The 26336-nt window shown below is 36.4% G+C and overlaps 1 protein-coding gene across 1 annotated transcript; it reads left to right on the plus strand.

The window, feature by feature from the left end:
• LOC141347581 (protein SHQ1 homolog) lies at positions 1 to 24611 on the plus strand. Its single transcript, XM_073852575.1, has 3 exons — positions 1 to 202; positions 9125 to 9245; positions 23783 to 24611. The coding sequence occupies exons 1-3, from the start codon at positions 1 to 3 to the stop codon at positions 24453 to 24455; spliced, it is 996 nt and encodes a 331-aa protein (XP_073708676.1). The 3' UTR covers positions 24456 to 24611.
• Positions 24612 to 26336: the final 1725 nt, after the last annotated feature.

Raw genomic sequence — 26336 nt, forward strand, 5'->3', positions numbered from 1 at the left:
ATGATTGATTTAATGTGCATAGACAGATCTGGAGCAATTTACAGACCACGCTTGTATATATGTGTGTGTGTGTTACAGACGTATCACTCGGTACAGGACGTGCTGGTGTCTTTCGGCAGGAGGACTTTGTGCTACCCGCTCTACCGGCATTTCTCCCTGATCACAAGAGCTGTGAAAGACGTTGCTTGCATTTTTCAGGCTGGTGAGTTCTGTCTCTCTTTCTTTACTGTCCCAGACCTTTTAGCCATTTCCAAGCCACCAAGGGATCAGGTTGAGGGTCAAGATTAAATGCGTGACCTGTTCCTCACCCTATAAACCCTGCAGTGCTTCCACCTCATTACAAGAATCCCTGCTGCCAACACAATGAAAGCAAGCGTATCTCTTTCACATCTCCATGGAGGAATCTGTCTTCAAATTCTTTTTTTTCAAAAATCTGATTAACGTTTAAATGTCTGTTATGTGATATCGTCAGAGAAACAACACTTCAAGTCAACATTAAATTCAAAAGGACCTGTACTTTTTTTCTGATATACACTACCAGTCAAAAGTTTTTGAACAGTAAGATTTTTAAGTTTTTTTTTTTTTTTAGAATTTTCTTCTGCTCACCAAGCCTGCATTTATTTGATTCAAAGTACAGCCAATTTTTTTTTTTATTCCTGTGATTTTTAAAGCTGAATTTTTAGCATCATTACTGCAGTCATATGATCCTTCAGAAATCATTCTAATATTCTGATTTGCTGCTCAAACATATAAATTAAAATATATTTAAATAGTAAAAATATTTCAAATTTTTACTGTTTTTGCTGTACTTTGGATCAAATAAATGCAGGCTTGGTGAGCAGAAGAGAAAAACATCAAAGATCTTATTGTTCAAAATCTTTTGACTGGTAGTGTACATGTTTACACTCTTAGATTTACACTCTCTAAATTTTAATAACCAGTATCCAAAAAGCTAGTTGAGACTGTTTTAGACTACTGTTATGGATAATAGTGCCATTTTAAATTCAATCTTTTCAATATAGTGCCGTTATTATTTATATCTTTGTTGTTGTTGTTGTTAAAGAGGATTTACCATTGACAGAGTATATCTTAAAAATTATAAAAAATTATTAGTTAAATGTAAAAAATAAGTATGATGCATAAATATTTCTATTTACTTTTTATAATTTAAGTAATTATGCATGTAATAAAAATGTAATTCAAAATATCTTATATACAGTCAAACCAAAATTTAATCAGACACCTTTAACATTTCTCACATTATCACAGTTTATTCGCCATAGTAGAAAATGGTAACAAAATATGACAAGAACTCAGAGTTGATCTTTCAGAACAAATTCATTTTGATAATGTCAGATAACTTTGATAGAAAAGCATGTAATGGATTACAATCAACCAAAATTCAGACTGTTAGTATGACAATATTTACACAACTGTCAATACTTTGACTAATAGACTTATTACAAAGCAATGCTTAATTTTGTTAAGATCACATTAGCAATTAAAGGAAAAAAAGCACTCAAGCAAAACATAGTCAGGTTAAAAAGTGTGCATAATTTTTGGTCCCAAATGTTAAAATATTTAACTGGTAGTCAACTGTATGTAGAAGTTTTGGGTATAATATTCTGCTATCTTCACTTACATAATTAAACTATAGTGTCCTGCACCCACTAGTAAATAAATATTTAAAAAAAAACTAGTGTCTGAATATTTTTTAGTTTGACTGTATTTTAAATATTTGAAACAAGTAATTTTATGGAATTTTGCTTTACAAGTAAATTTATCTGTAAAACATCAAGTTGCATCCTACATTTTTTTTTCTTAGTTAATCTCGGAAATGCGTCACATTAATGAAATGCTATTTCATGTTGACTTTAAGGGACAAATGAGAACAAGAGCTTGACAGGCAACCTATATTTACCCACAGCAGTCAGAGCTGCTCACTCGGGACCAAATTTAACACGACGCTCACCAGCCCTCCCTGAACAGCGGGGTGCTTTGGTAAAAGACGTTTTCCATGACAGGAAAGTCAACAGATTGGTCATGTCTTGGTGTGCTTAGTCTTGCTGTTCTGTCAGCGTAAGTGGGAGGGAGGTTAAGAACGAGGGAATCCGAGAGGGATGTCTCCTCACTTCTGAAGAAAATCAGCGATTCTGCAGAGTAAGACACTGTTGGCTTTGATATCTCTGAGAGAGGAGCAACCTTTAAATCAAAGAAGCCATCTGTGGGAGAGACAGAAGCGCTGTGTAAACACGTTTTCGGGCGTGTGTGGTGAGATTATCCAACACTTGTTGATTTTAGCACTCATAAATAACTGCAATTAAAGGGCTTGTAAGATTTGGGATAAGCAGGGTATGGTTGATTTGCAAAGTTAAGGCAGAAGCAAGACTACATGACAGAACAAGATGAGATGAGCAGAATCACACCTCACCGATCACTGGTTCATGTCAAGTACTGGCCGGAAAAGGTTATTCAGTGAAGAAATTCAGCGTTCCTCCAACAGGAACTGACTGAATAATGAAAAGTTGTTTCCTTGTGACAGCTCAGTTTGAACCGAACTGAAAATGTGTGAGCCTACTTTCCTGTTTTTACTGTGAAAGATCCAGTGGTGGACTATTTTACTAAGAAAAAAAAATATTTGTAATTTTTTCATCAAAAAATTATATATATATATTTTTTTTTTGGCCACCTCTGACAGTGTGTTCACACTTGCAGTTCGGTTTGTTTGGTTCATTTGGTCCGGACCAAAAAGAAAAATAATACATTTGGTCCTGGTCCGCTTAGCGTTCACACTGGCATTTTTGACAGCAAACCTAAATATACCGTTATAATATAATTATAAATATATATATATATATCATTTTCAACAAATATATATATACATAATTTTTTTGAAGAAAAAAAAATTAAATAAAATAAATCTTAGTAAAATGGTCCACCATTGGATCTTTCACAGTAAGAACAGCAAAGTAGGGGTCACACATTTTCAGTTCGGTTCGTTTGGTTAATTTGGTCCGGACCAAAAAGGAAAATGATACATTTGCTTCTGGTCCCCGTAGCATTCACACTGGCATTTTTGACAGCGAACCTAAAGGCGTAGTGATACATTCACAGCCTGATTGGTCGGGTTGAATAACGTGTATTTTGTGGTGGAACTCACTGAACACTCCAAACAAAAGGAAAAGGTACATTCAACTTAAAGCGGCGCTGCAGGTGTATGACATCAAAGTACCCGTTTGCTGACCTGATTGCCTCTTTAAGTCAAATATACGCAATGCCTTCTTCAAAATCTATACGTCATTCAGCCCGACCAATCAGGTTGTGAATGTTTCACTATGCCTTTAGGTTCGGTATATTTAGGTTTGCTGTCAAAAATGCCAGTGTGAACGCTAAGGGGACCAGGACCAAATGTATTATTTGTCTTTTTGGTCCGGACCAAATGAACCAAACAAACTGAACTACAAGTGTGAACACTGTCAGAGGTGGCCAAAAAAAAAAAAAAAATTGGATGAAATTTTGTTTTTATATATATATTTTTTTTTTATTAGTAAAATGGTCCACCACTGGATCTTTCACAGTAAGAGCAGGAAAGTAGTAGAAAAGTAGAAAAGCTTTCAGGTTGACTCTAAAGACCTGATAAAACATAATAGGTGATGCATTTTTACATTTTTCCAATAAGAGCAGGTGTGGGCATGTTTAAATTTAATGTGTCTGGCTTTCGGTCTTATCCGTGTACAGTTATTTTTAGCTGTACAAAACAGCTAATTTTGCTGCTTGAGATTGCAAGCTGGTTTGTCTTACCATATTATTTTAAGGTATTACCTTAATTTTGAACAATGGTTTGTAGTGCAAACAGATTTATCGTTTACTGCACTTCATTAATCACCTTATTTCCCTACAGTGGGCTACTTTAACACTGTTGTAACGGGGTTTTTTCATATCCGTCAGTTACCTTAATATTTAGCCCCTGGAATGCAAATTTTACTAGGGGAACCCCACCAAAAATGTGTATTTTACCCCTCACAATGTGGTTAGGTTAGTTTTGATTTGGTCACTTTGGTTTTGAAAACCTGGCAATCCTGGGAACTTTTAACTTCATACAGCCATCCTGCGTTTCACTCATAACCGTAATGTGCTGTGACTGACTCCATAACCTACCCATAAACAAACAGTAAACAGCTTTGAATAAAGCAATGCATCGGGCCATCACGCGAAAAGACAGATGTGACACTCATTTAGGTGACTCACACGCAAACCCCTGTATGATGCTTTGCATAAAATTAAACTGTATACAGCATAGTAACGATTTTATAGATAAAATAAAATGTGCACAAATATGCATTTTACTAAAGAAGTCCATCGATTCATTTGTGCTTACAACTGCTCTCTTCTTGGGTAACTACCTAAACACTGGAAAAAATAACCCTAAAAATTACCCAAAACTGTCAACCCAGCATTTGGGTTGAAAAAAAAAACAAGGTACAGTTAATGCTCCATTGATCCATGAGTAATTGTTTAGTGGGCCATGGCAATGCATGGCACTGGTGTATAAACTAAACAGTGTTTACGCTGACAATGTGACAATTAGAGGTGCAGTTATTAATGTTAAACTGTATGCAAATGAACCATTACAAACAATGGGAGAGCATCCCTGTGATCTGCCTGATCAACTATGTAGAAACACCTGCTAGCGACCAGCAGTGCAGTGACTTAGTGATCTCCTGCAATTAAATCACTGTCAATGCTGAACGCTCCATAATTGGGTTGAAATTGTATTTCAGATTAATCGTCTGCCCTTAGAGCTTTTTAAATGTGCCTTGATAGTATCATATCCATCTGCTCTCTGAGGTTTACACTGGTCCTCTTGCGCTTCTCCTCAAGGTACAAATTTGTAAACATGCCGCTGAGTTGTACTCTACTCACTGGCGTATATTTTCATGCAGAGTATGTGACATTTTACTCTAGTCTACAATTTGTAGATTTACAACCATCAAAGCCCCGCGAGCAATAAGGCTCCCGTTTAATGAACGGTAACAGCGGTGTGACTCCCCTCGGAAAGCAGACTGCCCTGTCACACCGTGACTCCTGGGTAATTAATTTGTCGACAGAACATGAATGGAGGTGTGTATCTGATGTGTGTGTACTCTAATTTGAGGCACTTCGTTTAAGCAGCAGTGAAAGCAAACAGTTGTAGTTAGTAGGAAAACAAACCCATTAATGATGCTGCACGAGGAAAGCCGTGATGGAAATGCTATCCAGGGGTAAATATTTGAACAGCCCTCTGGCAGCTCGTCTGGTTGTTCTCCGAGAGATCCTGCTAAAGCCAGCGGGCCCTCAAGGAGATTGAGGAGGGAGACTGCCTAGAAGATGCACTGTGGGCAAATATAAACGCTCATATATAATCTGAACGTTCAGAGGCTTGTCTGTATTTCATTTGTTGCATAGCTTGGATTCGGTTTCCACTTGTTTTCCTCTGCACTGGTATTGGCTTGCCGGCTAGCGCAGTGTTTCCCAACTTTTTGTTGTAGCTAACTCCATAGCACCATGTTAAATACCCTATATAAAGGGCTGCACAAACAGTTGAAGTCAAAAGTTTACATATACCTTGCAGAATCTGCAAAATGTTAATTATTTTACCAAAATAAGAGGGAACGAACAAAATGCATTTAACTTTTTTTATTTAGTACTGACCTGAATAAGATATTTCACATAAAAGTTATTTACATATATTCCACAAGAGAAAATAATAGTTACATTTATACTAATGTCCAAATGTTCTTTAGAAAAATCCTTCAGGTCCCACAAATTCTGTTTTATTATTATTATTATTATTATTTTAAGCATTTGTGTGTATTTGAACCCTTTCCAACAATGATTGTGTGATTTTGAGATCCATCTTTGCACACAGAGGACAACTGAGAGGCTCATATGCAACTATTACAGAGGGTTCAAACGCTCACTGATGCTCCAGAAGGAAAAACAATACATTACGAGCCAGGGGGTGAAAACTGTTGGAATTTGAATATCAGTGTAAAGTTAACTTATTTTGTCTTCTGGGAAACATCTTTTGTATCTGAAGGGCAGTAGGGGCCTACTAAATAAAAATAAAAAAAAGCAAAATAAGAAAAATGTACTCATCTACATTGTTCAAAAGTTTTCACCCCCGCTCTTAATGCATCGCGTTTTCTATCTGGAGCATCAGTGAACATTTGAACCTTCTGTAATAGTTGCATATGAGTCCCTCAGTTGTCCTCAGTGTGAAAGATGGATCTCGCAATCATAGAGTCAATCATACAGTCATTGCAGATTCTTGACATCAACATGGTTGACAGCTGTTAATGCACAATCGCCGTCTTAGATCAACTGTAATACTGTATATGATTTCCATCCAAAATGAAAGCATAAATCTAGGCTTCGAGCTGCAGGTTTCCGAGGGCGTTTCTTACTGTCACTTCTGATTAATTTAATCAATTTATTTTTCAAACAGCTGTGTACATGTGTTATATAAATGTGCTTTATTTTTTGGAAGTTGTTTTATCTTCTGGTTTGGAAGCAGGTTCATTTTCATGGCATTTTAAAAAACCCTTCACATCAGTCAGAGTTTGACTTTTTTTCTTTTTTTGCAAAGTTCCATCGTAGCTTATTGAGATTCATTGTTTTGCTCAGCAGGAATTGTCATCTCTAAGCCAACGTGATCAATCTTAAAAAGTACGTTGCCGGATTCACAATGATAGATGTAGGCCATTTGATGCAGCGTAATTTGATGTCAATGTTCTTTAATGTAATTTCTGCAGCTGTTTCTCGAGGTTAGCTGCTTTGTTCAGTCTTGTAAGGGTTTTCCACACAGCTAGCAGTCAGTGTCATCATTTTGAATGATTAATAAATTGGTGGTTTGAGGCTGAATCTCACCAAGCTTGTCAACAACACATCCAGGTCATATTTCACACCAAAATCAAAGAAAAGAAATGTCTGTTTGATGGACCTTTTATTTTGTTTTGCATTTTTACATGATTTTCATGACAAATGAGCACAATTATGCTGTCATGATGTTTTATCATTAAAATAACCCCCCCCAAAAAACAGTAGCTGTGTATTCTAATGAAATAAAATGTTGGACAAGCAACATGATAATCACATATGTCATTGTTATATTAGAAGTTTTGCCAGTGACTTTCATAAACAGAGCCACATTTCAGGCTCAGATGTTTGCTGATTCATGCACTTGATGATTTATGTGTGAAATTACAAAAGCGCACCTTTGATGGCCATAAAGATATCATTTTCTTTCTTTCGACTTTTTTGGTGAAATATGACCTAGGCATGTTTTTTGACAGGCTTCGTGAGATTGTCCTTTTAAATACTCGCACCCCCTGGACCTTTACCATATGTACTTCCAGGGCCTGAATCTCACCTTATCACCCCATTCTTCTCTCTCTTCTTTGCTCTCCTCTCCTCAACTTCTTCCCCTGAGACGCCTGATTGCAGCACATGATTAACTGGCTCAACATGCAATCTAAACCCAGCACACACTGCACCGCACAGTCCCACAGCTGGTCTTCGGAAGAATCCAAGGCTTACGTTTCCTCCACTCTCCCAGGGAGCAGTGAAGAAAAGTAGAAAACCCTTCAATTATAGATGGATGGAGGTCAGAGAAAGAGAGAGAGAGAGAGGAAGAATGGGGAAAGACAGAGTACGGTTCAAGTTCCTGGAGTTTTTCCTCACATGTCCTGAAGCTGGAAGCCACGACGGCTTCTCCGAGTAAGAGCTCCAGCTTAAATGGGAACCAAATGTTTGTGTAAGGCTTTCCTCGGTGCGAGTGCACTGTTTGTTTTCTGAGGCAGCTGGAATGTCTCCACCGGCTGCCAGGCTATTCTGTGGGCGGCTCAAGAATCCTCACGGTCCTTCTTTCGCTTCACAACTGAGCCCATTGCATTGCACTGAGGGGATATTTTTTCACCTTATTTGGGAGACGGGTGTTATGACAACAAATATCATGACTGTGGCACGGTGCCCTTGAGGTGTTTGTGTGTTTGTGGGTGTTTTGTGGAAGCATCTGCCAGCAAAGAAAATACAATCATCTTCCTGAATGCTCAAAAAGCATCTGCTCAGCACAGATTTCCCATTTTGCGCCAAAAAAAGTTGCACAATTGATCACTTACTAAACTGTCTTCATTCAACAAAAAACTTCTGTATCTGTATTTTTGTCTTGTTTTCTGGTAAAATACTCAAGTATCCTTAAAATAAAACAACTGTTTAAATTTATCAGTCAAAAGTTTAATGTTTTTTTTAAGTCTCTTCTGCTCACCAAGCCTGCATTTATTTGATCCAAAATACAGCAAAAGCAGTATTATTGTGAATTATTTTTACTATTTAAAATAACTGCTTTCTATTTGAAAATATTTTAAAATGTTTTCAATATTTCTGTGATCAGCGCTAAATTTTCCAGTCCTCAGATTAAGATTATTAATATTAAAGATTATTATTTAATTATAGAAATTAATACTTTTATTTATCAAGAATGCTTTAAATTGATCAAAAATTATAAGAAAGACATTTATAATGTTACAAAAGGTTTCTGTTTCAGACAAATACTGAAACTTTCTATTCATCAAAGAAACTTGAAAAAATTCTACTCAGCTGTTTTCAACATGTCTTTTTTGAGCAGCAAAAGTATCTGAAGGATCATGTGACTGGAGTAATGATGCTAAAAATTCAGCTTTGAAATCACAGGAATAAATTACAGTTTTAAATATATTCAGATAGAAAAGCAGTTATTTTAAATTGCAAAAATATTAAAAAAATTCTACTGTTTTTGCTGTACTTTGCATCAAGTAAATGCAGGCTTGGTGAGCAGAAAAGACTTCTTTAAAAACATTAAAAATCTTACTGTTCAAAAACTTTTGACTGGTAGGGAAAACTTTTGTTTTGTTTTGTTACACCATTGGTTTAAGCATAAGCTTTACTAATCTTTGTTAGATTTATGCTTAAAACAAGAAAAAAATCTTTTGAAAACAAGAATGCTGATTAAGAAAATATTTTTATGATCATGCTCATTCAAGTTTAGTCTGAATAAACACATCCTCCTGTTTTTAGACTGATTTACTGCTTGTTTTCTTTGTCACAGGGAAGGCCTGTGTCCTGAAGTGTCTGCTGGCCATCCATAAGATCTTCCGGGAGAACGATCCGGCCTATATCCTCAATGACCTCTACATCACAGACTACTGCATCTGGATCCAGAGGGTCAAGTATGTTCAGTCCAGCACATTGTCGCCTAAATCCACCTGAAATTAACAGGGTCCAAAATCTGATTGGCTGCTAATCATACCGGTTTCATTTATCCCTTCTGAGAGTGAAACCACTGGTTCATTAAATCAGTAAGCCATGAGATAAGTGTTACAGTGATTTTACTAGAAGTAAGGGGTCCAAATCTTACAAAATCATGTCCAGGCCACATTTTACACCATGTGCGCAAGAGATGCAGTTGATCAAAAGTTTATTTTATATATATTTATTTTTATATTTTGTCTTCTGGGAAACATGTAAGTATCTTCTGTAGCTTCTGAATGGCAGTACTAAATGAAAAAAGTTGATATTGAGGCAAAATAAGAAAAATGTACACATCTTCATTTTGTTGAAAACGTTACACCCCTGGCTATTAATGCATTGTGTTTCCTTCTGGAGCATCAGTGAGCATTTGAATCTTCTGTAATAGTTGCATATGAGTCTCTCAGTTGTCCTTTGTGGATCTCAAAATCATATAGTCCTTGTTGGAAAGGGCTGAATTACACACAAATGCTGAAAAAACAAATAATTTGTGTGACCTAAAAAACTTTTCTGAATAGCAGCAGGCAGTTTAATTGTTCAGGACAAACAAGGGGCTCATGAACAACTATCACCAAAAAAAAAAAAAATCCTTCGTGTAACAACACAATATTAATAACCAAGCGTATGTAAACTTTTGAATGGGGTCATTTTTATAAATTCAGCTATTACTTTCTCTTGTGGACTATATGTAAATATCTTTTATTTGAAATCTAATTCAGGTCAGTACTAAAAAAAAAAAACATGCATTTTGCTAACAAAGATTTTGCAAGGTGTATGTAAACTTTTGACCTCAACTGTATGCTCCAGAAGTTTTGTGAGATTGAACTACTTAGCCATGATGTGAAAGCAATAAGCAATAGTATGACAGTATAACAAAAATTAAGTTAAGAGTCCAAACTATCAATTTTTTGTTGTTGTTGTTTTAGTTTAGTCTCTGCTAGTTAAACAGAACCACAGTGCTTGAGCTTGATTCATGATGATTGGTATTGCAATCATGATATCTGCTGGCCATTTTTTGTAATCACTTTCACGTTTAAAATGCAAACTACAGCCGGTGCATAATTCAGTAATGAGATATACTGGTGTTCAGCTAAAGTTGTATGCTTTTCTATAAAGAGTCCAGTTGAAAAATGTGCATCTGAAGTTGTAGGCCCAGTGCCCAGACGCGATAAATGTCCTGCGGGGATTATGGTGAAATTTTTCAGTCCAATGTTTTGCCAAAGTGTAGATTTTTTGGCAAGAACACAGCCTTGACAGCTAATTAATAATGGATGTGTAAAATGGAAGAGTTTAAGTGTGCCTGTTTTCTCAATGAGACAAAGGGAGAAAATGAGGGAGAGAGACGGAGGTGGGTACAGAGACTCTTTGTCTAGACAACTGCACAGTTCCACCATCAGTGTGCAGGAAAACTTAATCACGCTTGCTGGGCTTTTAAAATAAAAGAGGAAATTAAGCAAAGCACTATCCTGGCTTAATTCTCTCCTTGCTTTTCTTCTTTAAATAAAATAAACATGAAATATTAAAAACTGGGGAAAAACAATGTCCTTAGGGTGACTGTGCACCTTGTTCTCCATCGATCACTAAATGCATCATCCGAGACATCACTAGCATTGACCTGCGAATGAATGCTTGTGTTCCTCTGTTCATCTCGCTCCTCAGCACTTTATTGAACAGAACAAAAGAAAAGCAGACCGGAGAGCTGTTGAAAGGCAGTGCTTGCAGGATCTGCGACAGCACTCTAGTGCCGCTGATGTATCTTAGTCATACTTGCCTTGGGGCGTTTGACATCTCTCAACATCATGCTGAAAATTGATTTCCAGTTTGCATCCTTTTAGAGTATCTTTAGTTGTCTTGAAAGACTGCTGCAAACTTTTCCTTTGAGTTCAGACAAAGCCCCTCTTGTCATGGGAAGTGACTGCAGGAGACTTGCTCCTCCTTTTAAGTGCTGGAGCGCTTGATCAAATCCCCACTGCTCTGGTTTGTGTAGACAACTCCCTGTTATCATAGCAGGTTTGTTGTGACAGCGTTTTCAACATCTGACATATCCTCTGTCAGATTATTTAAACAATTCTCTCTTCCAAAAAAATCCTCCCAGAAGGACGCCCCAGTCCAGTTATCAGAGCAAGTTATCTTTGGCTGCGTTCACACAGCGGCAGAATGCGCTTGTCAGTCTTTTTTTAGAATGCTAAACCGTCGTAAAGTTCACATCAGGGCTGGGCAAAATCTGTCTCTCTATCTGTTTATCTGTAGCTTGTTATGTCATTCCATAATTCTATCCGTATATTTTTCTATTATTTCATCCATCTGTATAACGTTCTGTCATTCCATATATCTGTCTATCTATAGAATATTGTTATATTATTCCATCCATCCGTATATTGTTAGATTTTTTTTCCATCCATCTATCCTTATATTGTTTTATCATTCTATCTATCCAACCATCATCGATCACTCCATATATTGTTCTTTCACTTTATCCAGCCATCCGTATATTGTTGTCATGCTATCCATCCATCATTTATCCATCTGTACAGTATATTCTCTATCATTCCATACCTCCATCTGAACATTGTTCTATCGTTCCATCCATCCGCCCATATATTATTTAATTGTTTCATCCATCTATTGTTCTATCATTCCATTCATCCATCCATCTGTTGTTCTATCGTTCCATCCATCCATCTATTGTTCTATAGTTCCATCCATCCTTCAATTCATCCATCCATATATTATATGATTTTTCCATCCATTTCTCCCATCCATTCATCCATTTATCTGTACAGTATATTTTTTATCATTTCATATATTCATCTATTTGTATATTGTTCAGTCATTACATCGTTTCATCCATCCTCTGTCCGTCTATTGTTCCATTGTTTTATCCATCCATCCATCTATTGTTTCATCATTCCATCCATCCATCATCCATATTTTTTTCTATTCGATCCATCCTTCCATATATTTTTCTGTCAATCCGTCCATCTGTCCATATATTGTTCTATCATTCCATCCGTCCATACATTTTTCTATTGATCCATCCGTCCAGATATTTTTCTATCATTCCATCCATCCATTCGTCCAAATATTTTTCTATCGTTCCATCCATCCATATATTTTTCTGTACATCCATCCATCTGTCCATATATTTTTCTACTGTTCCTTCCATTCATTCATCCATCCATCCATCTATCCAACTGTACATTTATTTTCTATCCTTCCATCCATCATCCATATATTTTTCTGTCCATCCATTAAAATATTTTTCTATCGTTCATCCATTCATCCAAATCGTTCTATCCATCCATTTGTCCAAATATTTTTCTATCATTCCATCCATACATTTTTCTATTCATCCACCCATATATTGTTCTATCGTTCCATCCATATGTCCATATATTTTTCTGTTGGTCCATCATCCATCCTTGTATTTTTCTGTTGTTCTGTCCGTCCATCCATCCGTCCATATATTCTTTTATCCATCTTTCCACACGTCTGAATTTTTTTCTATCCTTACGTCCATCTGTCCATATATTGTTTTTGTTCCATCCATCCATACATGCATATATTTTTCTATCATTTCATCCATCCATTCTTTTGTACATTGTTCTGTCATTCCATCCATTCCTCTGTATATTGTTCATTGTTGTAACCTGTTCCTGCAGGTTTTTTTTGCTGTGAAATGTGACACAACTATTTAGTGAATTAACCCCTGACTGTGTGAAAGTAGCCTTTGTGAGATCTCTAGATTATAGATGTTATCCAGGCTCGTCTGTGGCAGCAGTTCCTCCTCAAATCTCTTATCGGCAGTCAGACGCGATCAGCTGCTCATGATGAATGCTGGGATTAATACACGCTGGCCCTGCGGGGATGATTTATAGTGTCTCTCTGCAATCCAACCGGAATTCTCACTCTTGAAGTCCTCCCGACTGCCAGAATGTTGTGCTCAAATTTATGATGCCTTAAAGACTTCAAGTGTGATTTAAATCTCTGTAAAGGGCCCCCCGATCAACAATGAAACAAAGTGGATTGAGTTGGACACTCCTCTTTCTGGCTGTTTGACTGACACGGCTCCATGAATCCATGGTTTGTCATTCCGATGGCAACATGCCTGACAAGTAGCCACCATCACTCAGTTCTTTTATGAATGGTCGGAATAGTGTCAGGAAACTTGTTCCATATCCATCTGCTATAGCAGAGGTTCCCAATTTTCCCTTAGCTGAACCTTTATTATTTATTGAAGTAATATTCTGTAATGATTTACTCATTTACTCATGGTGTTCCAAACTTTCAAATCTTCACATGCATTTTTCCATTCAGTGTCAATTTTTTAGTCTGTCAAGCTTCACAAACACACAATAAAAGTAGCCAAATATACTCTACACAAAGCTATGATATGGCTTCAGAAGACTTCTAGGAAGTTGTATGGACTTTCGTTTTGGAGTTTGATAATCCTGGTCAATATAAAATGATGGTAGTATTGTGAAATTGCATAAGGATGAGCAAATAATGTTAGATACAAAGGTTTACAAACTTCTAGTGAACTTCTAGTGAACTCCTGATTGGGAAACAGAGATATTTGATGTTTGTAAATGAAAACAGATCAATAAAATAGCTTCCTTTTGTTGTATCCGGTGGTTCATATGCGTTTAAAACAACAGACATGGGAGAGACAAAGAAAAGCAGTTTTGTGTTAACAAATATCTGGTATGAAATGATCTCATAGCTCTAGAGAGAATAAAATCATACAAAATATTGGCTACAGACATTAGCTAAGCTGCAAAACTTCCATTCAATATATACTTTTGTCAACTGTTACAAAAAGTCACCTTATAGCACCTCTGCAATCAGTTAAAGTCAGTGCAGTTGAACTTCAGTTACACATTTCAGTGTGGCTTCAACGTGTGCCAAGCTCTGAGATTCAGTGCCAGACTACTGAGACCACTGGCATTTTCTTATCTTTTCCTTCCCTCCCATCCAACATTCAGAATCACTCCAGTGAGTCGACTCTCCGGCCAGTTCAGAAAACAGATAAGATAAGGTGTAACTTACTGTGTTTCACTAAGTGCAATGGAGCTGTTATCTGACAGAGACTTGCTTTTTTTATTTTCCCTTTGTGTTCAAACTGTTTAATTGGGTCAGTCGGATTCCGAACGGCAACCATGGCAACCTGTTAAAGGTGAGCTTAAGGGTTTATCTTTTGACAGGATGAGAAACTTGCTTTCTCTGACATTGAGAAACGACACATTGTCCGCGTATTGACGCTCAGCCAAGTGTTTTTCTCCAGGGACTCGAGCTTCTGGCTTGAGGGTAAGCAGGCCTCCAGGGGCCACATGGGTCAGGGGTTTCGTAAAGCTTTGTGGTCAGTTGCCCCAGAGTGGACGTTACTGTTGTCAATTAGTGTTAAATCACGACAGAGTAAAGAGGTGTGGGAAACTGTGTTCACTGTTTGCTTGAGTAGCTACGTGACTTGTGAAATCCCCTCTAGCGTGGAGGGAAATCAGGCTTAAAATATCTCGGTTTGGTGTGTGTGCATGTTAATAGCACTGTTTAGATTATTAATGATTGCTGTCACTTCAGTTTGGATGGCTTTGGGTTTGATCGTGACCTTTTAGGCTTTGTTCTCTGACATTTCACTAGCTTGCTATCCGACTCGAGAGGTTTACTTCTGATCATACTGATCAGGTTTGGTCTTGTTTGGGAAAAATGTGTACAGACTGCATGTTGATTATGAAAGGAAATGAATATTGTTGGACTGCACTGACAATTTTGGGACTTAGCATCACACACAAGTTTTTAGTTACCCATGCTAATGCAGAAATACCACCCAGGATTGATTTATTACCGAAATTGATTTATTACAGTTGAAATTGTCCAACAATTGTGGTTTGCTAAGTAGATGTTGATTTCAATATTTTTTTTGTAACTAATACTAGCCAGCTTTTCATCCACAGTTGCACACTTAACTTGTGTGCAAAATTGGAATATCGCATAAAACATTTCTGTATAAGCCCCGTTCCAATGAGTCAAAGAGATCACTTCCTGATAAAACTGGCACTAAATATCAGTAAGAAAAGTGGGAGAAGCCACTGAATATAATAATTTTCATACGTAATAAATTACTTGTGCCTCAGAGCGAGCAGACGGAACACAATAAATGCGGTCATTGCTTTCGGAGGTGGAGGCCTGCTGTTTGGGAACGCAGTCGTGCAAGACTGTTCTAAGAGGCAATTATACAGGAATACTTTGACGACAGACTTTGCTCGGGCATTTCAGAATACATTTCAACATTTCAGATGCTGTCCAACAGGATTGGTCTGCTGGTTAGTCAGGTTATGCCATCCCATAGCACAAAGTCACATGACTATTTGCGTCAACCCAAACCAAAAAACCCAAAAATTAAAATTCTGTCATTAGTTAATCACACTCATGTCATTCCAAACTTGTAAGAACTTTGTTTATCTTCGGAACACAAATTAAGATATTTATGAAATCTCCAAGAGCTTTCTGACCCTCCATAGACAACAAGGACCAAGAACATTGACAAAATAGTCCATGTGACATTAGTGGTTCAACCGTAATTTTAAGAAGCTACGAGAATACTTTTTGTGCACAAAAAACTTAAAAACCAGTTTTATTTAACAATTCCTCTCCTCTGTGAGGGTCAGAGAGCTGTAGGATTTCATTAAAATTTTTGTCTTAATTTTTGTTCCGAAGACGAACAAAGGTCTTACGGGTTTGGAACGACATGAGCGAGATATTGTATATTTTATTTAATAATAATATATTAAATATATTGTTATATTTTTGTTTGTTTAAGCTTAAAATATTATGTCAAGCATTTCAGTTATATTGTAAGCATACATGGCTGTAAAATTGTGAATAATTACAGCACATCAAAAATATTAATTTACCTGTGAATACCATTGTTTCCTGGTGAATGCACAGTAGTATAATGCCACTGTTTAGAAGTCTGTTTAGAAACCCACCAGGTTGCATTTATCAACTGGTCCAATAATTAGGTTTTAAAGGCACAGTTCACTCAAAAATAAAACTTATGTCATTAATTATTCACCCTCATGTTCCAGAAGATATTTTTGATGAAATCCAAGAGTTTTTTGACCCTGCATAAACGCCAACCATCAATCAAAACCGAAATTCAGAACTTCCAACCGATGTAATTTTTCCCATGTCGGTTATGTTTTTTTGAATGCTTGTAATACATTCCCATTAAAAACATACTACCGTGTGAGAAGAGAAGTTCAATAAAGTTGTTAGTTTTGTTTTCTTTGCACACAAAAAGTATTCTTGTAGCTTCATTAAATTACGGTTGAACCACTGATGTCGCATGCACTAATTTAATGATGTCCTTACTACCTTTCTGGGCCTTGAGCATGTCAGTTGTGTTGCTGTCTATGCAGGGTCTGAAAGCTTTCAGATTTCATCAAAAATATCTTAATTTGTGTTCCGAAGAGGGTTTGAAGCAACATGAGGGTGAGTAATTAATGACAGAATTTTCATTTTTGGGTGAACTATCCCTTTAATTTGTTATTACTTGTAGATTTTACTGAAACACTTGAGTTCCATGACAGAAAAGGCCCAAACAATTACAAAATCCTTTCTCTGTAGACATAGTCTCATAGTCTTTTTTTGAGTGCTTGAGATTTGCAGAAAGACAGCCAGACAGAGAGCGAGGGAGGGAGGGAGGGAGGGTTGAAGTGTCCCGCTGGTGTGAGGAAAGTGATCCTGGTCTTAGAGCTCACACAGATAAGTGGATCATATTCCCTCTCAGTGTGTGGTTTAGCGGCATTTGAACACTTCGGCTTGTACAGTCAGTCTGAGCAGTGAGTGTGCTGTCTCTCCCCTTCCAGTGTCCCAGAATCCTCTCTTCTTGTAATTTGCAAAAAGCTGAATGAAGCACAGTTTACCTAGAATAGACCACAAGTCACTAAAAAAAATGAATGAATGTTAATGTAGCGAGGGCTTTACTGAAATGTGTCCAACTTACAGTTCAGCCTTAAAATGAATCATTCACTTAGTTCCAATAACTTTGAATCTATGCAAATAAAAATTTAAATGTTCTTATGACTAATTATCTCGTTGAAAAGTCAGAAGTACATTTCATCCTTGTGTGTCCTTGATTTGTATATAGTAAGAGCTTAATGTAGACACAGCCCGAGAGCCTTGTTTGAAGTAGACGAGTAATTCACCGCAGGTTCACCCCGTCTCTCTAGACATAAAGGTCTCCGCTATTTTCTCAAGCTGCCTCTAGTGTGTCTTTGTTGCGGAAAGCTTGTTTTTATTTCCCCCTTCTCCCAACCTTGAAAGCCGCCCCTTCTCGGTTAATTAAGGCGAACCACAACAGTGCCATCGTAATGACTGAATTGTGTACAACATTATCCTTCGCCCCAAAAGGGGCCTTTGTTTCCACCGCAAGCGTGCATTCTCTCACCGCAGAAGTGAAGGAGGAGAGGGAGAGATAGAGACGCAGAAAACAAGCGAGCCTCTACAATGCTAACTCAATAATGACTTCCCACAGGGAGAAAACGAATATGGCAAATGTTTGAAGCGCCGCCGCCACTGCTACGGTACTTCCACCAATCGCATTACTGCAGGAAGTGCCTAATAGTTTTATGGACCTTCTTTCTTCTTTTGAGAGCACATGGTGCTTTTCAGAGAACTTTCTTTGTACAGGGTTAGAAATTAGCCAGGGGTCAGGCCAAAACAACACTAAAAATTTCAGCTTTTTATTTTAAGTCCATCTTTTTAAAAGAGATAGTTGACCACGAAATGAAAATTCTGTCATTATTTACTCACCCTCATGTCGTTCCAAACCTATAAGACCTTCGTTCATATTCGGAACACAAATTAAGATATTTTTGATGAAATCTGAGAGCTTTCACAACTGACATCAACACAAGGACATCGCTAAAATGGTGCATGTGATATCAGTGGTTCAACTGTAATTTTATTTAAGTTTATTCAACAGTTTTTTTCTCTTCCGTGTCAGTCTCTGACGCCATTCTCGAAATATTTCGACATTATTCTCGAAACATTTTGACTTTATTGCTATAAGTTTGACTGTATTCTTTAAATATTTAAACTTTATTTTTAATTTCAATTTTATTTGTGAAAATTTTTGATTTTATTCTCTCGACACTTTGACTTTATTCTCGTAATTTTGACTTTATTCTTGAAACATTTCATCTTTATTCTCATAAATTTGACTTTATTCTTAATTTCAATTTTATTCTTGAAATATTTAGATTTTATTCTCTCAACACTTTGACTTTATTCTTGTAATTTTGACTTTTCTTGCAATATTTGGACTTTATTCTTAATTTTCGATTTTATTCTTGTAGCACTTCGACCTTATTCTCAAAATATTTTGACGTTATTCTTGAAACATTTCGACTTTATTCTCTTAAGTTTGACTTTATTCATGAAATATTTCAACTTTATTCTTAATTTTGATTTTATTCTCGAAATATTTGGATTTTATTCTCCCAACACTGACTTTATTCTCTTAATTTTGACTTTATTCTCGAAACATTTGGACTTTATTCTCAAAATATTTCAAATTTATTCTTGAAACATTTCGACTTTATTCTAATAAATTTGATTTAATCTTGAAATATTTCTACTTTATTCTTAATTTAAATCTTATTCTTGAAATATTTTGATTTTATTCTCTCAACACTTTAACTTTACTCTCATAATTTTGATTTTATTCTTGAAATATTTTGACTATTCTTAATTTCGATTTTATTCTCTCAGTACTTTGACCTTATTCTCTAAATATTTTGACTTTTTTGTTGAAACATTTGGACTTTATTATCATAAGTTTGACTATATTCTTGAAACATTTCAACTTTATTCTTAATTTCAATTTTATTCTCTCAACACTGACTTTATTCTCATAATTTTTACTATTCTTGAAACATTTCAACTTTATTCTTAATTTCGATTTTATTCTCTAAATATTTCAGTGTTATTCATGAAATATTTCAACTTCATTCTCAAAAATTACGACTTTAGTCTCATAATCTATTTCTTTTTAACATGGCACTTTTTAAAAGATTTTTATTTAAAATAGAAATGTAAAAGTGTTTACTGTAAATTTCCTGCATACTTGCAGGCCACTCCCCTGTTTACAGAACTTACATTATTCTGTTTACATTTCTCAAGACATCTTTATCAGTGACATCTATAGAATTGTAGGGACATTTTATGTGTGGTATTCTCGAAAAAGAATTTGTAGCACCTTCAAGGCCTGTTTGTGTATTACATAAGCCATTGAAAAGTGTCCAACCGGTTTTGCTTCTCCATCTAACCATGACTTTTCCTCGACATATCACAGACCGCCTCTTTATCTCAGATAAGCACTTTCTGAAGGCGCCAAGCATACTTGTGACTAAAGCGTTCTGTACACAATATCCTCCTGAGACCGCAGCGCCGCTCTCCTGCTAGGAATCCCTGTCTGCCCGCGGTGCGGGACATCATTAGGCCTGCGCGGTGATAACGAGGCATCTTGGTTCTCAGCGGTGGGTTAATTGGAGCACAGAGTACGGCGAAGCGCGTCAATAGAGACGGGGCGGCTCAGACTTGCGTGCTTTATCCTTTTGTGAATGACCACGACCTCGAAACCGTCAGGGAGTGTGACCCCCCCGTTCGCTCGCTAATCACCATGGTGATGAAGGATTTGAGCAGCTCGCAACTCTGAATAGTGGCCACTTGAGTTTTGGCAGTGCCTGGTCGCATTTGCTACATGAATAATGTATGCCTCGAGGCCCTTGTAGTACTGGGATCTTTGCATTGAGTGTATTGTAGCAATATACACTTTTTCTGGCGGAATGCTTTGTCAGGTTGATTTGCATATTGCTTATCCCCAGGGGAACTTTGTGGTGGTATGCAGTATTAGTGAAACTCAGATTGATGTATTTATTTTAGTGTCCAGACATTTAATATTGCATGCTTTACATATTTTGTCCATGATTTGTTACAGAAGATTTCTGTTTTAAATAAATACTGTTCTTTTTAACGTAAAACAGGTTTAAAAAAAATATTAAGCAGTGCAACTGTTTCCAACATTGATAATAAATCAACATATTAGAATGATTTCTGAAGAATCGTGTGACACTGAAGACTGGAGTAATGATGCTGAAAATTCAGCTTTGCATCGCAGGAATAAATTATGATTTAAAGTATATAACAATAATAAAAAAAAACACTATTTTAAATTGCAATACTATTTCACAATATTAATTTTTTTTCTGTATTTTTACTCAAATAAATGCAGCCTTGACGAGCAAAAATATATATATTTTTTCTGCAATGACTACTGGCTCCATGTTGCATTACCTAATTAATAATCATCAACCAAGATTGTTCCCCACTTTTCAGATTATTTCTACACTCTTGTTAAAACTTTGTATGTTGATACTGTTCCGCTGATTTATTGGCTGACTACATATGTGTTTAGTCTCTCTGGTTAATGTTTATATCAGTCTAAATAGGTGCTTGTAAAGTGTCTGTTGTAAAATGAGTTCTCCACTAGCTGATAAGCATGCGCTGAAGTCCTAGACTTCTTCCTACAGTAGCCATGGAGACATCTGTATTGTGAACAGAATACTAAAATATACTCTGCCACTTTTCGCTCAACTGCCAACCCAGTTTTTTTGGATCACAGAAACATGTTGCCTGTAAATGAATTATTTAAGTATTTGTTCAGCCAGAAATGAAGATTCTGTCATCATTTACACACCTTCATGTCATTTTAAACTGGTGTCTGGGGATTAGTACTTTCGGTTTTTCAAAAAAATGTACTTTTATTCAGCAAAGATGGATTAAATTGACCTGAAGTGACCATTTATTTTCAAATTAATGCTGGTTTTTATTTCTATTCATCAAAGAATCCTAAAAAACATCACAGTTAAAATGAAAATAATAAACTGCTTTCAAAATTGATAGATACCAGTATAATAAATGTTTCTTGAGCACCAAATTAGCATTTTAGAATAAGAAGACTGGAGTAATGCCTGCTGAAAATATAGCTTTACCAGCTTTATTATCGACTGAATAAATTACATCTTAAAATAGACTTAAATATGTATTGAAATGTCAAAATATTGCTGTTTTTACATTATATTTTGATCAAAAAAAATCTTAGACCCTAAACTTTTTGTAATGTAGATCTTTAAAAGAATGGTCATGCTGCTCCTTTAATATGCAAAGTAGTTAAATGATGAGCTATTGAGCTCAAAAATGACAAAGTACCATAAATGTGGCCTATGCAACTTTTTCAATATACGTAAGAACAAATAAGATTTGAGAGTTAAAAATTGAGGTCAAGATTTTCATCAGAAAATGATTAAATGTCAGTGCTCAAACAACAGTTAAGACATGACATAAAGCACACAAGTCAAATCAAACACTTGAAACATAGCGTTTTATGGCACTTTGGCACACAGTGAATATTAGTACCTTAGAGTAGTATTATGTACCCTTAAGGTACTACTTTGAACCTTTTATGGGTAAATAAGATACACAGTTGATTTTTTTTTTTATTTGAAGATCAGGGTACATTTAAAATATTTGGTCTGCTGGGAAGCATGCAAGTATCTTCTGTAGCTTCTGAAGCGCAGTACTAAATGAAAAAAAAAAAAGATATTTAGGCAAAATAAGAAAAATCTTCATTCTGTTCAAAAGTTTACACCCCTGGCTCTTAATGCATTGTGTTTCCTTTTGAAGCATCAGTGACCGTTTATGTAATAGTTGCATATGAGTCCCTCAGTTGTCCTCATTGTCAAAAGATGGATCTTATAATCATAGAGTCATTATTGGAAAGCATTCAAATACACAAAAATGCTAGCCTGGCTAACGCCAAACCACGTCATGACAACGTCATGATTCGTGGTCTGGGAACCACATGTTCATTTTCTCGTATTTGAGGCGTGGTTTACGAATGCCCAGAGCCGTTTATTTGGCGCTATGAATGTCTATCAAATGTGCCTGTGCGTAGCTTATAGCCAATCGTTTCAATTATACCGGATGACGTATGTAGAACTTGCGTTCTAAACTACTTAGAAAACTATCTAACGCTACATCGAAAGATAACTTAGCGTCTGCTGCCATGCTGGATCCATAGTTATAAACAAACTGCTTCGGTGAGTCGCATAGAAGGCGTCATCGTCTTGCTGCTCCCTCCCCGTTCTGTGATTGGTTCCCTATCTGAGGTGAAAATTTGGTCCATGGACTTCAGGCTGCCTAGCAGCGTGAATAAAATCGCGCTGTGCGCAAGGCAGCATGGGAAAACCCAGGCTACAAAAATGCTGAAAAACCAAAGAATTCATGGGGCCTGAATGAATCCAAGATGTCCATGTCTTTCTTTCTTCAGTTGTAAAGAAATTATGTTTTTTGAGGAAAACATTTCAGGATTTCTCTCCATATAATGGACTTCTATGGTGCCCCTGAGTTTGAACTTCCAAAATGCAGTTTAAATGCAGCTTCAAAAGGCTCTAAATGAACCCAGCCTAGGAAGAAGGGTCTTATTTAGCGAAACGATCAGTTATTTTCTAAAAAAAATTAAAAAAAAAGGACAATTTATATACTTTTTAAACTCAAACACCTGTCTTGTCTAGCTCTGTGTGAACTCTGTGTATTCTAGGTCAATGCAGTTAGGGTAGGGTATATCGGAAAAAAAAAAAATTTCTCCTCTAAATTCAAATTCATCCTACATTGCAAGTTGGAGGAGAAAATGAGATGGGAGATTTTTAACACAACTCCCTAACTGTATTGACCCAGATTACACAGAGAATGCATACGCATCACAGAGCTAAACAAGACAAGCATTTGAGGTTAAAAAGTATATAAATTGTAATTTTTTTTTTTTTTTTTTTTTTTAGAAAACAACTGATCGTTTTGCTAGATAAGACCCTTCTTCCTCATCTGGGATCGTTTAGAGCCTTTTGAAGCTGCATTTAAACTGCATTTTGGAAGTTCAATCCTCGGGGGCACCATAGAAGTTTTCTATATGGAGAGAAATCCTGAAATGTTTTCCTCAAAAAACATAATTTCTTTACGACTAAAGAAAGAAAGACTTAAACTCTTTGGATGACAAGGGGGTGAGTACATTATCTGTAAAATTTTGTTCTGGAAGTGAACTACTCCTTTAACAATAAAGTGTATGTAAACTTTTGAATGGGGTCATTTTTATAATTTTAACTATTATTTTCACTTGTGGACTATATGTAAACGTATTTTATTCAGTTCAGTACTAAATAAAAATTAACATGCATTTTGTATGATCTCTCTTATTAAGGTGTATGTAAACTTTTGACTTCAACTGTCTGGACAATGAGCCACTTGACAGATTTTTAGATGCAGAAGTCCAATCGCAAATATATTTTTATTTAATAAGCTCAATTGAATGTTATTTGTTTTGTTTTTCTTTCTTCACTAGATCCAAACATGTGCTTGCGCTGGCCGAATCCCTCCATAATGCCAAACTGCAGAAAAACCATCTAGACCTGGAGCTGGAGATACTCGAACAAGCTGCAGAACTTGCAGTGAAGGAGGAAGCAGATGAAGAAGATGATGACGACGAAGAGGAGGAAGAAGACTCAAGCAGTGATAGTGACTCTGAGGATGAGGAAGAAAGTGAGAGTGAGGAAGAGCAGCCTGAAGAAACACAACCAGAAGACAACCAAATGGAACCCAGACCTCTTGAACCTCAGGTCAGCTGTGAGGTTCTGAAGGAAGATGCTGTGAAAGAAGCTTCCCTCCTCTGTGTAGAGCTCCAGCGCGGTTGTGGAGAGCCGCGAGAGCCCAGGCGGTTGATTGAGGAGCTGGGAGAGAGGCTGGAGGCGGGGCTGATGATTCAGGAGGATGTGCCTCGGGAAAGACGCTCTATTAGCGGCAGTAACACAGAGGGAGAGGGAGAGAGAAAGAGCGAGGGAGACTATTACCATCAGTGTCGAGCTGAAACTGAAAGAGACGCCACGAAAGCAGCAACCAGTAGAGAGCTACTTGATCCGTGCCTTCAGAGGAATCCACTGCGTATCATAAGCAATGATGAACTGGACAGTGACGATGATGGAGATATACTTCTTACAGTGGGAAAAGAGGGACCTTAGTTGGGAATATTATTGCTCGGACATTACAACTCCTTCACGCCAAGTCTAACGGATGTATCCTTGAATCAGTCAAAGAACTTGAGCTTTTTCATGGATTTATGTTAAAAATAAATGTCATTCTGGGTAGTTTTATATTAAACATTTTGTTGCATATCACATTTTTTGCAAACATGTTATTTGTGTTTAATGGAGTTGCAATTAATATCAGTAATTAAAATATCATTTTTATTATATACATTATTTTAAATGTATATAATTTTCCTTTTATTTCTAACTCAAAAATTTAGTTAAAGGCTTCCTCTGCAAAACAGCATGTCAGCAAGTCTTTTTTTTTAAGTATGCAGTGTTGTCTTCCAAATAATATCCGTTGAAGACAAATGTCTTCATTGCTGTGGTACTTCTAAAAGATTTTTGGGGTTCTTTATCTGTATGAACTGATCTTTTGCAGAGAGTTTCTGCTGTGTGTGATGCTGCTGTTATTTACATGCATCCTGTTTGCGGTGAAGCGCGATCCCTCGCGTGTCAGTCCTCCACTCTGATGAGTGTGAGATTAGCATGTTTGGGTTGCACGTTGTCATTTCCTTGGAAGTTAAGGAGTAGGAGGTGGTCGTTTGACGATAGCAGAAAAACGTGGGGGTGGGGGTTATCAACAGGAAATGTTAGTTGCAGCCCTCTCTTCAGAAAAATGTTTCTGTTACCATCCTGCTAAAAAGATAACTAAAGTACATGTATTGTTTTCATTTGAATTTTTGTTGTTTTGTGCTTCTAAAACTACTACAGTTGAAGTCAGATGTTTACATCCCCCTTTCAGAATCTGCAAAATGTTAATTATTTTATCAAAATAAGAAGGATCATAAAAAATGCATGTTATTGTTTATTTAGTACTGACCTGAATAAGATATTTCACATAAAAGATGTTTACATATGGTCCACAAGAGAAAATAATAGTTGAATTTATAAAAATGACCCGGTTCAAAAGTTTACATGCCCTTGACTCTTATTACTGTGTTGTTACCTGAATGATCCACACGTTGTTGTTTTTTTCTTAGTAATAGTTGTTAATGAATTCCTTGTTACTCCTGAACAGTTGAACCTGCTGTTTAAAAAAAAAAAAAAAAAATCCTTTAGGTCCTGCAATTTCTTTGGTTTTCCGGCATTTTTATGTATTTGAACACTTTTCAATAATGACTGTATGATTTTGAGATCCATCTTTTCAAACTGAGGGACTAGAGAAGGTTCAAAACCTGGAGAGCTTCAGAATTTGAAGATTTAAAAAATTGTAACTTATTTTGTTTTCTGTGAAACGTGTTACTATCTTCTGTAGCATCTGAAGGGCAGTACTAAATGATAAAAATATGATATTTAGGCAAAATAAGAAAAATGTACACTTCATTCTGTTCAAAAGTTTTCACCCCCAGCTCTTAATGCATGTTTTTTTCTTTCTGGAGCATCAGTGAGCGTTTGAACCTTCTGTAATAGTTGCATATGAGCCCCCCGTTGTCCTCAGTGTGAAACGATGGATCTCAAAATCATACAGTCATTGTTGGAAAGGGTTCAAATACACAAAAATGCTGGAAAACCAAAGAATTTGTGGGACCTGCAGGATTTTTCTGAAGAAAAGCAAGCAGTTTCAACTGTTCAGGACAAACAAGAGACTCATAAACAACTGTCACTAAATAAAAACACACAGCTGTGGATCATTCAGGTAACAACACAGTATTAAGAATCAAGGGGATGTAAACTTTTGAACATCTCATAAATTCAACTATTATTTTTCTCTTGTGGACTATATAAACATCTTTTATGTGAAATATCTTATTCAGGTCAGTACTAGATAAACAATAACATGCATTTTGTATGACCCCTCTTATTTTGGTAAAA

The sequence above is a fragment of the Garra rufa genome, chromosome 12 (genome assembly GCF_049309525.1).
Source record: "Garra rufa chromosome 12, GarRuf1.0, whole genome shotgun sequence".
Lineage (NCBI taxonomy): Eukaryota > Metazoa > Chordata > Actinopteri > Cypriniformes > Cyprinidae > Garra > Garra rufa.